At 34.5% G+C, this 15,985-nt stretch overlaps 1 protein-coding gene across 1 annotated transcript; it reads right to left on the reverse strand.

The window, feature by feature from the left end:
• Positions 1–2,779: 2,779 nt before the first annotated feature.
• On the reverse strand, positions 2,780–15,966 carry GOLT1B (golgi transport 1B). Its single transcript, XM_063076037.1, has 5 exons — positions 15,835–15,966; positions 10,443–10,534; positions 8,826–9,004; positions 6,076–6,157; positions 2,780–3,326 (listed from the first exon to the last, which is right to left on the reverse strand). The coding sequence occupies exons 1-5, from the start codon at positions 15,857–15,859 to the stop codon at positions 3,288–3,290; spliced, it is 417 nt and encodes a 138-aa protein (XP_062932107.1). The 5' UTR covers positions 15,860–15,966; the 3' UTR covers positions 2,780–3,287.
• Positions 15,967–15,985: the final 19 nt, after the last annotated feature.

Here is a 15,985-nt window from a genome sequence, read left to right on the forward strand (position 1 = left end):
ACAAAAGAAATGACATCTTGAGACATAACTCCCAGAGTTAAAGCTGATGTCACTTTTTTCCTCCAAAGACACCTTCTGAAAATGTAAATCGATCACACAGATGAAGGCTGAATAGTCGTAATTAACTCTTGACTGGGGGAAAATAAGTTAAAATATCTGGACCACAAATTATTCTACCATCATTTGTTTGCAGTACAACTCAGGACAAGTTATTTGGAAGTCTGAGAATTTACAAGTAATGTTAATGTTACAAACTCTCCACAGTAAGGTGCCACATTTTACTCTCCTGGGTCTTCCATAAAACTTTTAGCACAAAACTTTTAGTGCTCAAGAGGTACTCAGAAAATGTTTATTGAATAACCAAATAGTTAGTAAACCTTAAAGTCTGATTTTTTAAAAATAGCACCTTGCCATAGACAAGTGTCATTCTTTTTATAGTTTTCAAAATTAAGACTTTTTTTGCTTACTTGAAATCTATTTGTATTTATGATTACATCTAAACAACTTGGAAATGAAAGATGTGAAGAGCATTTTATAAATAAGAAAATTGCATATGTCTAATTTTTAAAAAATGAGATGGGTTGTTTTTATTTTAGAATATAATAATAAAGATACACTTGACCACCAATTAATAGAAAAGTACCCTTTTATTGAGAGGTAAGACAAGTGTATTTACAATATTCAATTGTTAGATCATATAATCTGACCTTGAGACTTCTTAAAGCAGCAGTACTCCAGAAATTACAATTTATAAGGGGAAAAGAAAAACATTCCAAATATGTTTCTGTTACAGAAAATACATTTGAACAATGACAGAAACACTTAAGGCTAAGTAGTATTAGAACTTTTTCTCCATCTCTATATAGAAATAATCAAAGTACATTTTGTCAAAGACAGAAGGCTGATTTTAGAAAGGAAGAAACAATGGGATGTATAGTGCTTTCTGTCAAAGACTAGTATATTTAAAAACAGAGCCTCATCAAGGGTTCTGAATAAGAAGTATATAATGCTGCCAAGCAGTCCCAAACTCACACTTGATATTAACTGTAGATTCATTTAAAACTGAAAACTCTTCTAGACTCTCAGTCTTGTCTTTTTCGTGACCGGTGCTCAGCCAGTGAGTGCACCGGCCGTCCCTATATAGGATCTGAACCCGTGGCGGGGGCGTCACTGCGCTCCCAGCGCCGCACTCTCCCGAGTGCGCCACGGGCTCGGCCCTAGACTCTCAGTCTTACTAAGGACTGGGAGATTATCAAATCCTTTTCAGTCCAATAATGCTTTCTGAAATAAGACTGTTGAAAAAGGGATCTCTGCTACAGTGCAAAGAACATTTTGATAGAAATCCATGTCTACAAAGGAGTTAAATAATACAGAAGTTCCTTCCATTAACAGATATTGTTCCTGTTCTAAGAAGGTAGACTTATCTAGCTACTGTAAATAATATGCATCAGTCAAAACTATGTATAACAGAGACCTACAGGGCACCTTACATAAGTCAATGCTCAAATTTTATATATTTGACACTCTCCAAGTGAGGATATTACTTTTTTGAAGAACATTAAACACAGCACTAGTTCTCTTATTATTCCATGAACTACTGAGGTAGGAGTCTCCATTTGTCAATATTATCGCATTTTCACAGATTACATCATAAGTCAAATGCCAGTACCAAAAAAGACAGTAATCCACAAGACTGAACCTTTACACTATATACCAAGTCTTTCCTTCTTTAGACAAACAAGGTTGGGAGTTCTCTGTGCATCAAGAGATTTAATTAAAAACAACAAAGCTATAATATATTTTGTAGACATGCTTGTAAATAAAAACCACAAATTTCAATTATGATTTTATGTATTAAAAAGCTTTGCAATTGTTAAAAAAAAATAGTGCAATTATTAGTGGTAAAACAAATAGTACTGTGGCTGTTGAAATGTGTTCCTACATCTACCACGAAAGCTGCCACCTTGGAAAACTAAAGAAGAAACAACTGCTGTTTCCTACTGTCTGTCAATCAGCAACAGCAAAAAAAAAAAAAAAAAAAAAAAAATCTATTCTTTTTTAGTGTCATGTTAAGAAAATATAGCCAGTTTAATTAATTACAGTAAAATAACTTTAGTATGTGAACTCAGGTATTTCTCCATTAACTCAAGATGAAGAGTGATCATATGAAGTATATGTCATACATGGTGATTTTTGTATGTTATTAAAAAGCTGAAGATAAGGGAAAACTCAGAGTAAATGAATAGCCCTTAAAAAATAGTCATAAGTTTAACCTTTTAATGTTACATGTCTTAAAGTAAACATTACCAAAAATTATTTTAATTGATAAAAAACAAAATAATAAACCATTGCTAAAATTGAAAAAAGGAAAAAAAGCTACATCATAATGTGGAAAAATCCACTTGTTTGCATCATTTAGTATCTTAAGTAAAAGACTATTCAATGAGACAAGCTGTGTAACAGACTAGTTCATGGTCAAGACTGCTTTTTGTTAAATGCTTACACATAATGAATGATACAGATACTTAGGAGGTCAGACTCTCAAGAAGAATGAGTATTTCTAGAGTCCGTTACTGACCAAAAAAGTGCTTAGTCAGCTATAATTTAGGAACTAAAAGCTAGTAAAGAACAACCTTTGTATATTCAAATAAAGAATATCTAGTTTAGGTTTTCATCTGGCTTTAAATTATTAAGATTCAGAAGAATCACATAAGTTTTATTTTAACCACATTTTTACAAAAAAAAAAAAAAAAAAAAAGCAATTCATACATCAAAACTGGGTTTTCGTTGGTTTTAATACATTAAAATGACATAATTCAATCCAACCCATGCATCACTTTCAGAGACATAATGCAACTAAAAATATTTTTGCCACTGCAGGGGACATTTCTAAAAAGTAAATGCCTATGGGTGCTCCTGAACCTACAAAAAAAAAAAAAAAAAAAAAAACCTAAACAAAAACAAAATGGGCACCACAGTTCTCTAAGGATGGCTGTTTTTCACACATTGTGGAAAAACAATAAAAATAGCCGTCAAGAGTTTCAATACGCATCGTACATGGATTTCATCTCCCTTAGTTTGCTTGCTGACTTCTTAGATCACCTGATAGCAGCCTGTTCTCATTGCTTCTTTGCTAATTGATGTTGGTATTCTGTAAACTGTACATCTTAAACTTCTGTAAAGAACATTATGAGCTATTTCATGTAATTTAATTTTGTGCTGAATATTCTTCAAAGGATTTTATAAATAATACAATATTTTAAATGAGTCTTCAAATTCACTTGTTGTTATACCATATTGTTGCTTTCTCCAACTTTGTCTACGAACTGTAATGAGAAGAAAAACAGATAATTAAAGAAAGCCTGTGTAGCATTATGAACCATTATATCAACATTTTAAATGCTGATTAAAAAACCCAACTTTACAAAAAGATTCGTGGAAATTTAAGGTATGATTGACAATGTTTAATCCAATACTACTCACCACCATCTTCTGACAAGTAAACCCATATACATTTTTTTTTCTAAAAGTTGTTTTTGCACGACATGTTATACATATGAATTTAAGGGTGCAACATGGAAAATGCAACACAATGAATAAAAAAAATTGCATAAAATGAAGCTAACACTGCTAGCTTAACAAAAAATAAAACAATTAAAAACTGAAATGTCAGCCATTCATGCATTAAAGAACCCCAATGAGATATTTCAACTGACCATTACTGTGGATCTCTTCTGGGCCTACGTAGTCTTTGAACAAACAGATTTAACTCCATTAAGTTCAATAATTAACAACAGCTATTGACTAAAAATACTTTAAATTGTGAATTCTGGACTTTAGACTGAAAGTGGCAATGAAATTAAAAAATAGATTTAATGATGTAAGTATAAATTTATAGTCATTGAATATAAATTTTAACACACATAATGTAAGTGGTTATTTACTTTGGTTACTCCACCCCAAATAAGTAGTAGTTTGGCTTTCTTCAGGATTCCAGATGGTGATATAAAGATTGAAACAAAGTCTAAAATTAGTAGAGACATTAAAAGTTAAAACCACTCAGTGGTTATACTATCAAATTTTAGCAATCATCTAACCATTTCTTTCATTTCACAATTCACATTTTTACTTTAGCATTTACTAAAATGAAGTAATAGTGATAGAAAACATAATCTATTATATTGGGTGTCCATTTATGCAAATACCACAAAATCCTCAAACTAAGGATATAAATAATGATTATAACTCTATGAGCAGAAGTTTCAGTAAATTCAAAAGCCATTCGAAGTATAAACAACATTGACTACTGTATGAGTTTGGAGTTTAATGCATGTGAAATTAGGATATATATACCCCTATAAGCCTAGGTTCCAATATTTTATGTTATCACAAATAGGTGACTGGCACACTCTTCATGGATTTATTAGATTTTTAAGGTAAATTTAAGTGGAGAGAAAGCACAATATTTTCTTTCCAAAGGTAACTGCAAATATCCAGGTTGTCTTAGTTATAAGGTTCTGACTCTAAAATTAACCTGGGGATGGAAATGGGATTAGGTTTATAGTGGTACTTATTTTTCTGTGGGTAAGCCAACCTTTAGCTCTTTGAGAATTCAATAAATGCTACAGACCTTCTCTCTTGAAAACATCTATAAAAATCTGTAAACAGCTTTAGGAAGTTGATGAACTCTCTTCACCTAAACAGCACTTGTAGTCTTTTAAATTTACCTTTAAAGCGAGTTCATCCTAATTGTTCAGGATAGACTTGGAACTATGAAAATGATCCAAAGAAGGATATGCACAAGGGTTACTTCTGACATGAGTCTCCAACTCAGTTGAATTCCAAATTATTCCAATTCTTTTAGAATTTAAGGATTTCGTTTAATTTTGAAACTTAAGGAGGTAGGCAAAAGTAAGTCACCTGGAGTTGTCTTGAAATTGACCAAGTTCCCTGAGGCCAATGAAATGCCATTCTGCATTCATTCATTTTGTGAAAATGTTGAGTTTCCATCATATGCCAGGTATTATGCTGGTAACTGGCAGCAGAACAGTGACTAAAGTATAGTGTGTCTTTGCCCTCAAGGACTGTAAAGTTTCATGTGGGAGTCTTTTTCTTGACAATTAAAACAGAAGTAAATGCTATGACAGAGCTGTTCGCAAGGGTACTCTAGAAGCACATCCCAAGCCAGCCACAGGGAGTCAGGAAAGCTTTCTTAAAGGAGGCAATAACTAAGTTGAATCCCGAAAAGCCTTCTGAACCTCTACTAAGAGATGTTACAATCTTCAGGCTAGCAGTTTAGTATCAAATATTTGGTGAATGAATATTGAACGTTCACTTGGGGCTGGCCAGTTAGCTCACTTGGTTAGAGTGTGGTGCTGATAACACTCAGGTCAAGGGTTTGGATCCCCATATTGGCCAGCTGTCAAAAAAAAAAGTTTACTTGTCAATTTTAAAAATGTTTTTTTTAACCTTTATTTGTTATCTGATTTGATTCACTTTGTTTTATCAAGGGAGAAACCAAGGTTCACCCTAGAGAAACAGATTTGACAAAATTGTTCAAACTGTGGACAGCGCTGGGAACAGAACCTTATCATCTGACTCCTAGTATAATGGTATTTTAACTGTCTTAATCCACTCCATTTGGTGATACAATCTGAGAAAAAAAATATTTGCAAGAAATAATGGCTTCTTGTTTATATTACTGCTTCTAAAATTAGAGATTATATAAAAGATTATATAAAAGTTAATTAAAAAATGCCTTGAATTCTCAAAGAGAAAGGTAGCATAGCATAATCACTCTGAGTAACATCAAAAAATAGAGAACAATATTAAAAACGGATATGGTAAAATTAAATTTCAGGTTTTATAGGTTTAGTAATGATCATTTTCTGATTTTCATGTTAACCATGATCTATGTGATATAACCATTTTACCATAATAAAGTCATCAATTATTCAATCATGTATCAATTATTCAATCATGTATCAATTACTCAAATTTCTAGAAGTAAAAAGCATCAAACAATATTTACTTTGATGATTTAAAAAATATACTGCTAAATATATGATTACTTACTGATCTAATTCCAGGTAAATTTAGGAGGGATCCAAGGATTGGCACTCTTCTAATAAAACCAACGACCACAGGAAAGAAGCCCCTGAGAGAGGGAAAAAGAGGTTCTTAAAATTTCCACACTTCCTTTTACCAAAATCAATTGCTAACCAAGTAAAAATAAAGAATCCTTTAAAATTTTGAACGCTTTAGAGGCTTCAAACTTAGATTTATGAATTATTATAAGCATAATTTAAAATTTTGTGATTACTGGTAAAAATGTAAGAAGAGTGCAATGAGGCCTAGCTGTGCTCTCTGCTCAGATTATGAGTTATCGCAACTCAACTGCTGAAGATTTCCTCAACTGTGGTGAGTTGTGTGAGATGAAATTGATCAAAACAAAGGAGCCATCGAGACTGTACGTGTGGCACCACGAAAATAATAATTCCTATCATTTACTGAATAAATACTAAGTGCCAACATTTAGTTAACATTGACAGGCTACATGCCAGATGGAAATCCTCACATTATGTCTCATTATTGTGGCATAATTACAGAACCACAAAAGTTATACAGCTTCTAACTAAGAATTAATTGCGGATCAGTTAAGCCACCTCTCTACAGGAAGAGAAAAAAACGTTTACTTAAAAAACGTACAGAAAATAAACTTTCTCTAGGTCTTAAAATTAGGCATATAGGGATGAAAATATGACAATGGATAGAATTCAGGAATTAAGCAGTAAGATTCAATTATGAATCTGCAGGAAGTAAAAATATATGAACTAAAAGAATTAAATAGAAAGCAAGATTTTTTAAATTAGAGAAACAGTTCTCATGTTGATGGTACATGTACATGTTTCAAAGACAATCAATTGTTTTCTAGTAGTGCTAAATTCAGCAGGCCTGTTAGCTCAGTTGGTTAGAGCACAGCCTTATAACAACAAGGTCACAGATTCGGATCCAGCCACCCAAAGGGGGAAAAAAAGGTGAAAAAAATATTAAAAAGCTAGCAAAAAATGAAAGAGGAAAAAAAATTCAGAAAGATTTTTTTGTTTTAAGTATTTTTTAAAAGATAAAAACATGTGATTTAAAATACTATTATTTATGATTACAAATATCTAGAAAAAGACCCTTGGTACTATACCTCAAAGTAAGACTATTTCAGAACATAACAAAACACAACAACAAAAACCAGGATTTGTACCAGACATTTTTCTAAATCATGAAGCCAATGTATTATTCCAAGTTTATCAATGATGTTACAAATTCCCATTCTTTATTAATCTCAAAAATCAGCTTTGACTTTTACCCTTCATTACCAAAATTCCTGTATAATTAAGAAAGCCAATGATTTTCTCTTCAGTCCTTAAAGTACTGAAGTTTTCTGCAGCCAGATACACTTGCCATGATGAGCTGCTCTTCCTTACTCTCTCCACTCTCAGCCACTATGGTCCTTACTCCTCGTTCTTCTCTGACCTCATCTCTCAATCTCTTCCAGTATTCCCTTCTCTTCCTCCACCCACCAACCTAAAATGTCAAGAGTGGTCCAAAGATCCTAAGCTTATCACTCCATACTCTGTATTGTATCAATAACCTCTTTACTGGCTTCCCTGCCTTCAGTTTTTCTCTTTTCAGTATACACTTTATCCTCATATTGAAACAATCTTTTTAAAACACTTATCTGGCTCTATCACTTCTGGATTAAAAGTCTTTGCAGGTCCCCCTCCCCCACACACTGCTCCCCAGGTTACAGAATAAAGTGTACTTTTCTCAACAAGTCATTCAGAGAAAGTTTGCATCCTGGCCCTGAAATTTCTTTTCAGTCTCCTCATCAATCATTTCCTTTCATTTATCCCATGCTCCTGTTCTATCAGACTATTCTTTTCAGAACAAGCTGTATACTTTCATGATCATGTCTGCCCCTTCTGTCCAGTTAACTGTCCTTGCCTTCCTCATTTATAGGATGAATACCCATTCTTTAAAGTCCAGTTTACCAGTTAACATTCCTTACACCTCTCCTTGGATTTATTAATTCCTTCCCTAATTATGCTCCTATAATATTTTGCATATACATCTATAATGGCATTATGACTATATCCTACTAGTATCTTTACAGTCTATTTCCCATGTAAGAAATCAGATTCCCTAAAGTAGACTTGGCACTTAATTCATTTTTATGTCTCCTGTAGGTAATATAGTCCCTGGTATATAGAAGACAAAAGATATACATTTCTTGAATAAATAATTAAGACCAACCTACTTAAAGGTATTTTCTCACATTCATACTATTGTTTACTTGTTAAATGGCATTCGCAAAATATTAACTAATCAAATCTCCTACAGTGTATTTGGTACAGAATTTTCTAATATGTATATGTACTAAACAAATTGCCATCAAGTGGCAGTAACTAAGAAGTATCAGGTTCTACATACTAAAATGCTGGATTGATCTATCTTTTTATTTATCTATCTATCACTGACTGTTTAGTTGATGAAAATATCAAACATAAAGATAATGCCTTAAAATGCCAATAAAATTAATTTTATTGCATAAAAAATACTTTACAAGATAATTTATATCCTTACTTAGGCAATCAGTTACAGTTGATAAAAACACTTTTCGAGTTGATTAATACAAAACTGTAATAAAAGATTCAATCTAAACAAAAACGCATTTAGGGAAACTATCATCTCCTTACACCAATGTAAATGTTTTTATAATAATTATCTGGCACACTAGTTTATTGAAAGAGGAAACAAAATGACTGCCTTACCTGAACAAGAGAAAAAAACCATAAATTTCGAAGATCATGCCTATCAAAGGCCAACCAATAAGGACTACAAATACACCACCCAGGAAAAATCCTGTAGCTTTCATTTTCTGTTTCTGGAAGAAGAATCGGAATGTTCTTTCTAAACCAATTACAAAAGCCAAACCAGCCACAAATAAAACCTAGAAGAGAAAGAAAATATAACATAGAAAAAGCAGTTAAATTGACTGTACAAATTTGAAAAGAAAGATCAAAGCTAGATATAATAAAAAAGAAGCACATTTATGTGGCTTTTAAGTAGGCAACTAGCCAGAAAGAACTGCAATGCACACCAAGAAGCAGAACTAAGGAGTGGGTTAAGGATGTTAAAGTTGTAGCTGTTATCGACTGGTCTCATTCCTCTTCTATCTTGATTAAATGGAGAAAAAGGGAAACAGAAAAAGATTAGATGTTACCAAGGGGCATCTGCATTTAAAGTAGTTTTCCCAGTTTTAGCTGGATGGGAATGGCTTAGTCAAGCAAATGAGTTGGCAAGACATAAAGAGGGAAGCTGCCTATATGTCACTCAAAGGTATTCCTCCTGGTCCTGAAATATTCATCATGGGCTATAGGAGTTTCCACGGATGACAGAAATATGACATGGTCAAGATGACAGCAGAAGAAATAACGCAAAGCCAGGAAGAATATTCTAATTTTATTAATTAAAGAATATCTGATGGCAGCAGAAAAGAAAAATACAACCATGCGCTTTCAAATATACATACATACATATATATATTTTGTACATTTTCTGACTGTGGACAAAAAATGGTGATCTATTAAAGGCTTGCTTTTTCTTGTGTTTTATTTCCAATACTTGCCCTCTCCCGTTAACTTTCTTTAATGAAAAATATTTCACACAAACATATGTTATGCTTAAAAGTTAAGCTTCATAACCTGGGATACCAATGCTGTTTATATTATTGTGAGTAAAACATCAATTTTGAACAATTTTGTTATCCTTTATCTTTGCCTATTTCTGTTTAAAAGCCCAATGTTATATATACTTCAAAGATAGCTAATCATTATTCAGTGACTTTATTGTCTTCTTAGAAGCATTATTATTTATTTTTAGAACTCTTGTAAAATCTCCACACATGGAATAGTACAGTACACATTCCAAATAAACAATATACACCTCTTTCTAGGCAAGTCAACTATTAATACAGAGACATTTTTTAAAAGTTTAAAGGTTTTTAAAAGTCTGTTTATTTTATGCAGTTGAGTCAAATGTGAAGTTTCAGATGTTTAAATTCAAAACATTTTAACAAATTTACCAAGACATGAGACTATCAAGTCATCTGTTTTGAACTCCTATTTAGGGGTAGCCTTCATTTAATCTATTCTAAATCACATAAACACTTAACAGGTAGTTATGGAACTAGAAAACTTCATTAAGTGTTAACCTTTTTTTTTTTAAACAGAAAGCTTACAGGTTTTGTTCCTGATGGAAATACAGAATGTAATAGAAATTATATATGTGTAATAGTGAATTATTTCCCCCAAATTTAATAGCACATAATTCATTTGCAATTAAAATTTCCTTATTAATTTAGTTAAAATATGTACTTAAAAACTCACATTTCCAATAGCCAGTAGTGCTTTGTCAAAAAAGAGAATCATTCCAAAGAACAGGAAAAACACTCCAAATCCTGTTAATCCCATTCCAATTTCTGCAATATAAGTTATATGGTTAAGGGTACAGAAAAATTAAAGGCACATTAACATCCCTGTAAACTAAGAAAGAACATTTTTCAGTTTTTCTTTCGGTTGATATAAGGAAATAGGCCCCCAACACTGCAGGTCAACTTCATAATGACATTCATTAAGATCTTAACAAATTAAATTAACATCAGCAAATTACAATTTAAAATATGAGTGTGAATTTCTAATCTTTGTATGGGAGATAGCATTCACAGACATACCCATAATAGAAAAAGATAAATCAGGATTCTAAACTTTTGGTTATACACTTTTTCCCCCTCCCAAGAACCTCTCTAGCACCAGATATAAATATATAGGTTTCCAATTTATCTCCTTTCATATTCTATGACTATTATTAACATGCACAATATCTGTAGTCCCTTCTTAAAATTAATTACTTCTTTAACCCATTAGAAATTTAGGTCAGCACAATATACTTCATTAAGTTATATACTGCTTCTCATAATGGCAAAAAGAAATGTTTTGGGAATTATGATAGTTGTCTTCTCAAAGTTAATTATCAGATGGTTAGGCATCACTTTTAACTTCTTCATGGCTTATTATAGATTTATTATCAACAAATTTAACTAAACTATGAATTAATTTAGTCTAGTCTTAAAATCACTCCTCCAAAGTTTCAAAGAATACTGCTTTACCTAATGTTAATATTATAGGTTTTTTTTTCCTCTTTCATTCAAAAACAAAGAACCATTGATCAACTACTAGCTGCCAGGAACTGTTCTAGGTACTGAATATATGGTGGTGGACAAAGTATAAGCTTTGACGTCTAGGTTCACCCTGTACATAAAATTAGTAATTTTACTGACTTTACATTTTCTAAGTCTTATGTTTTTATTTTGAAAAGTCTTAACTTTCTAAAGTGAGAAATGTACTCTTCTATAATGCTACAAAGCACAATCTACTAAGTCACCTCCTTGAGCACTCTACTTCATTTTTTTTTTAGGAAATATAGCCTTCAATCCTTATTTTATCTACAAGCACTAACTGCATACAGATAATGAGACAGAGCAGGAGCCACCATATTTTTGGAAACACAATTTTAAATACACTATTAGTTATTCCTGATGTTACTTAACTTTTTGCCTCAGCTCCGGAAAGCTAAAATCTAAGTCACAGCTATTTAAAAAAATCTTAAGTCATACAAAATGTTATGATGACTTGAAATTTTATATCATCTTTACCTTTTTCTACATCACTCACCTCCTCAATTTTCTAATTACTACTGACTTTCATTCTAGACATCTTTTGCTCCCAAATTAGTCTAAAAGAATTCAGATACCTGCATATAAATGCACCAGTTTAAGTGTATTCCACAGACACACATTCCTATGAAAATTTGAGGCTGATACTTTCATGCATGCTTAAATGCCTTAAAAGAATTTACCAAAATCTAAACAGTTTAGATGTTAACTATTTAGACTAACAAAAGAACAAGTAAAATTCCATTAAATAACTATTTGGCAACTGAGGTTTAATCATTGGCAGCTGAGTTATTTGAATATGACCAATTTCCATCTTTTTGCAAAGAATCTGAATAATTATATAGAAATTTTGAGATGTTTTTTCATCAGAAAGGAAATTACATGGAAATACACCTATTAGGTATTGAAAATTTACCAAGAATTAGGCATTATGAGGTTCTTCACATACCTTATACAACTTAATCTACCCAATACTACTGAAATGTAGGTATATTGCATCATTGTAGAGGTGGAGGAAACTGAAGGAGTTTAGAGTGTTAACTTAAGTTGCCCAAAGTCACCTTTCTGGTTAAGCATTCGACCCTAAATCTATCTGAATCCAAAGCCCATGTGCTTAATCATTAAGCCATACTTCTTCCCACAGGATTTTTTTCAGGTTAAATATGTTTGGTTAAATGAAACTCAAGGGCATTGGAATATACTGAACTTCTGGGGGAAGGATCTTTAGGTGATTCAATTTTAATATTAGTTTGTTATCTAACGGAACTGAGTAGATGCCAGTAGAACTATTTAAAAATTGACTGCAGTGAAAAAGGACAACATCTAAGTATGGTTTACCATTTGCAGTGGATTGAATGTCCCCCCAGACTCACCGAAGCTTAACCCCCACAGTAACTGCTGAGGGTGGGAAATCCTATTATGGTAATTGACAGGCAGAACCTTGAAGAGGTGATTAGATTGTGAGGACCATGCTCTAGTAACTGGATTAAGAAGTTGATTGTTTAATGGTGGTCATGGGCATGGTTCTGATGGCTTTAAAAGAAGAGCCAGTGAGAGGTTAGTCTCTCTCTCTCTCTCTGCTTCCACCACCTGCCATGTGACACCCTGCTTTGCTGTGGAGAGTCACTACCCACCACCAAGTTTCTCACCAGATGTATTCCTTGGACTTTGGACTTCCCAGCCTCTAAAACTGTAAGCAATAAATAGTTTCTTTACAAATTATTCAGTTCCAAGTATTTTGTTATAAGCAACAGAAATGAACTAATACACTACTTAATGAAGTATTTATGGAAATATCCTGTAATTCCTTTAACCAAATGTGAGGTTAAAAAGTATCAATGGTCCCATGTTTCATATGGGCAATTAAGGACCCAGAGAAATTAATTACCTTTGATCATAGAATCAGCGAAAGTGTGTGGGGGGGGAACTGGGGCGTAAGGTTGGATTGTGGTGGTGGTGTGGAATCAGGCTAGAATTTAAATCCAGTCTTCCACAGCCTATGGCCCTACAACCACAGCTTGGAACCAAAACATTCCTACTCCTTTATCTAGTATTGTCCAGCAGAAAACAGTTGCCTGTAACTTCTTGGCCAAAACTGGCACTTGCATGATGTTGCCAAGTCTCCCCTGATCTAAATGGGTCAAAAGATTCAAACTGTCATTGTGCCCTTTTCTCATCTCCAGAATTCCCTTCCTTCCTATCCTTATGCATTGTGAAGTTCTCTGGCCATCAAAAGCCCTACCTAGAACTGCTTTCTTCCTACCAGAATCATATCCAGTAAAATAAATTAATCTTCTTTTTGTGTAGTATCAAACCTTCGTTCCTCCTGCCCAGAAGTTTTTTTAAAAAAGAACAATCTGATAAAATTAATTTGTCTAACATAAAAAGCTTATTGTGGAAATTTTATAGGGAAAGAAATGCATAATCCAATAGCCAAGATTGTTAGCATTTTTGTATTTTGTCCGCAGTGTTTAAAAAGCAGCACTGTCTTTCTTACTATGCTCTTCAAAATACAGAAGTCATTAAGAAAAAAGAATTCAGCTGAATAGCAACTGGATTGCTGTTATATTCAATTGAATATCATGGTAGAATTTTAAGAAATGCAACAAAATGAAATGAAGACAGAGGCTACATGGGAACTGCCTCTTTCTCATCCCTCTGAATATGTGTGTGTGTGTGTGTGTGTGTGTGTGTGTGTGTGTGTGTGTGTGTGTGTGTGTGTGTGTGTGTCTGTGTGTGTGTGTGTGCGCGCGCGCGCGCTGTTTTAAAATCCCTTAAAATAATCATGAATTGCTATTTATTCTACTCTGATCAGTGCTTGGTCACCCTCTCCCAGAATCAAAATCCCAGAATAATACTGGCAAATCACTTGAATCATGGCCAATCCCTGCAGCTACACACAAATTTGAAATCCGAAAAGCTTTTGGTTCACTAATAATTTTATGTTTCAATTCACCATGTTCCTATTCTGCTCATAGTCCAACCCCACACCCTTTTCTGGCTTTTAGAAAGATGTAAATCAGGTACTCATCCCTATAATAAGCCTTCAATAGAAGAGAATCTCTATGCACAGGATAAAAAATTCACATTTTTATATATTTAATATCACAAACAGATTCTTTTAAGATCTCAAATGAAGTTCATAACAAGTCTTCTTAGATGCTGGTGGGGTACAATGAGAAAAACAAAGGTTTCTGAGCTAGTAGACCTGGGATGAAGACTTGTTTCTGTCACTTTTCTTATGACCATGCATTGAGTTTCCTTTGTATCTCAATTTATAACAGGGGTATGCTCCTCTCTGCCTTACAGGGCTCTAACTCATATAATAATTAGACATAATGATTTATATGAAAGCACACAGTGAACTGAAAGTACGTTTATATAATTGCTACTAATTATTATTGCAGTAGACCCTCCCACCCCCCAAATAAAAAGACTACACTTATACAGTTATTTTATTTTCTCTGATCAGAACAAGTGAGGCCAATGGACCAAAATGTGCAACATTCCTGGGCCACGGGAAAAGAGCCTAATTGGGGTGGCAGTGTGTGTAGGAGACCTTAGAAGCTCTGCTAAAATCAAGTGTGCCATGACTTGAATCTAAACGTTAAGACTCCACTTTAAAATAGGACATTTTAAATGAAGTTCTATTTTCACTTCAATACACTATTTAACTCTTAAACTCTTGAAAATCTGAGTAAGTTAACTGGATAAGAAACTAAAGGCATGGAAGATAAAGTGAGACAAAAAGACTATCACGACCATCAAAAGATAAGCAAGCACAGAGCTTGGGTACGCATATAAATACAAAACTCACTGACAAGGAAGGGTAGAAAAGTGCAAATGTTCTGTTGAAAGAAAAGGAAACAGATAGCAATGTTAACCTGAGATAAGATAGGCCTGGAGAACTCTGTGGCAGGCAGAAAGCGATGCTAAAATAATAAGCCACAAAGCACAATATACAATACAAACGAAAGAAATCCTTTCACTGAGCACAAAGTGGCTTTTTACTACTGCTGAAACTTTAGCGGGTAGAAAAGTGAAGTCGTTTTTAAGGGATTTTTGGAAGGTTGCGTCCAGTGACCGCAAAAGGAGAATATTAAAAACACTTAAGTGTAAGCACATTTTCAAAAAGAGCCTGCAGGAGATGACATTTCGACCCCGAGAGTGGGCCGCGAGCACCGCGCATCAAACTTCCTCTTGTGGCGGTCCCCGGAACAAAGCGCCCATCTCACAGGGCACGGAGAGAGCGGCGCGACCCCGGCGCGAGACAGACGCCCAGCTAGAGCTCCCCCTCCCCAGCTCGGGCGTCCCACCCAGCCGCACTGGCTTTCCTCCCAGGCCAGGTCCGCCACTGCAAGTCTAGCCCCCGTGCCCTCCAGGCAGCCCCCCAGGTCTCGGCAGCCCTCGCCCAGTCTCGCAGGCCGCCGCCCCCAATGCGGAGCTTCATTCATTGACCCGGGCGGAGGGACGGGCGGGCGGGCGACACCCAGCCCCAGCGCGGGGTGTGCGGGGCTCGAGACGGGGACCCTGGGGCAGGCGCTTACTCTGGGTATCCGTTAAGGAGATCATGGCTGCAGTGGTGAGGGCAGTGGCGGCAGCACCTGGAAACGCCCAGGGTGGGAAACTGAGTCGGGCAAAATGAAGCCGGGAAGCAGCCCAGGCGAGAGCCGCCACGTCTTCCGGAAACACGCAGCC

Source organism: Cynocephalus volans, chromosome 12, assembly GCF_027409185.1.
Source record: "Cynocephalus volans isolate mCynVol1 chromosome 12, mCynVol1.pri, whole genome shotgun sequence".
NCBI classification, from domain to species: Eukaryota; Metazoa; Chordata; class Mammalia; order Dermoptera; family Cynocephalidae; genus Cynocephalus; species Cynocephalus volans.

Excerpts from the sequence above, each read along its gene's own strand:
- GOLT1B (XM_063076037.1), bottom strand. The coding sequence starts at position 15,859 with ATGATCTCCTTAACGGATACCCAGA. Across the intron at positions 10,535-15,834 it reads CTCCTTAACGGATACCCAGA|AAATTGGAATGGGATTAACA; the intron begins GTAAGCGCCTGC and ends CTTATATTGCAG. Across the intron at positions 6,158-8,825 it reads GGTTTTTTTCTCTTGTTCAG|GGGCTTCTTTCCTGTGGTCG; the intron begins GTAAGGCAGTCA and ends TCCCTCTCTCAG.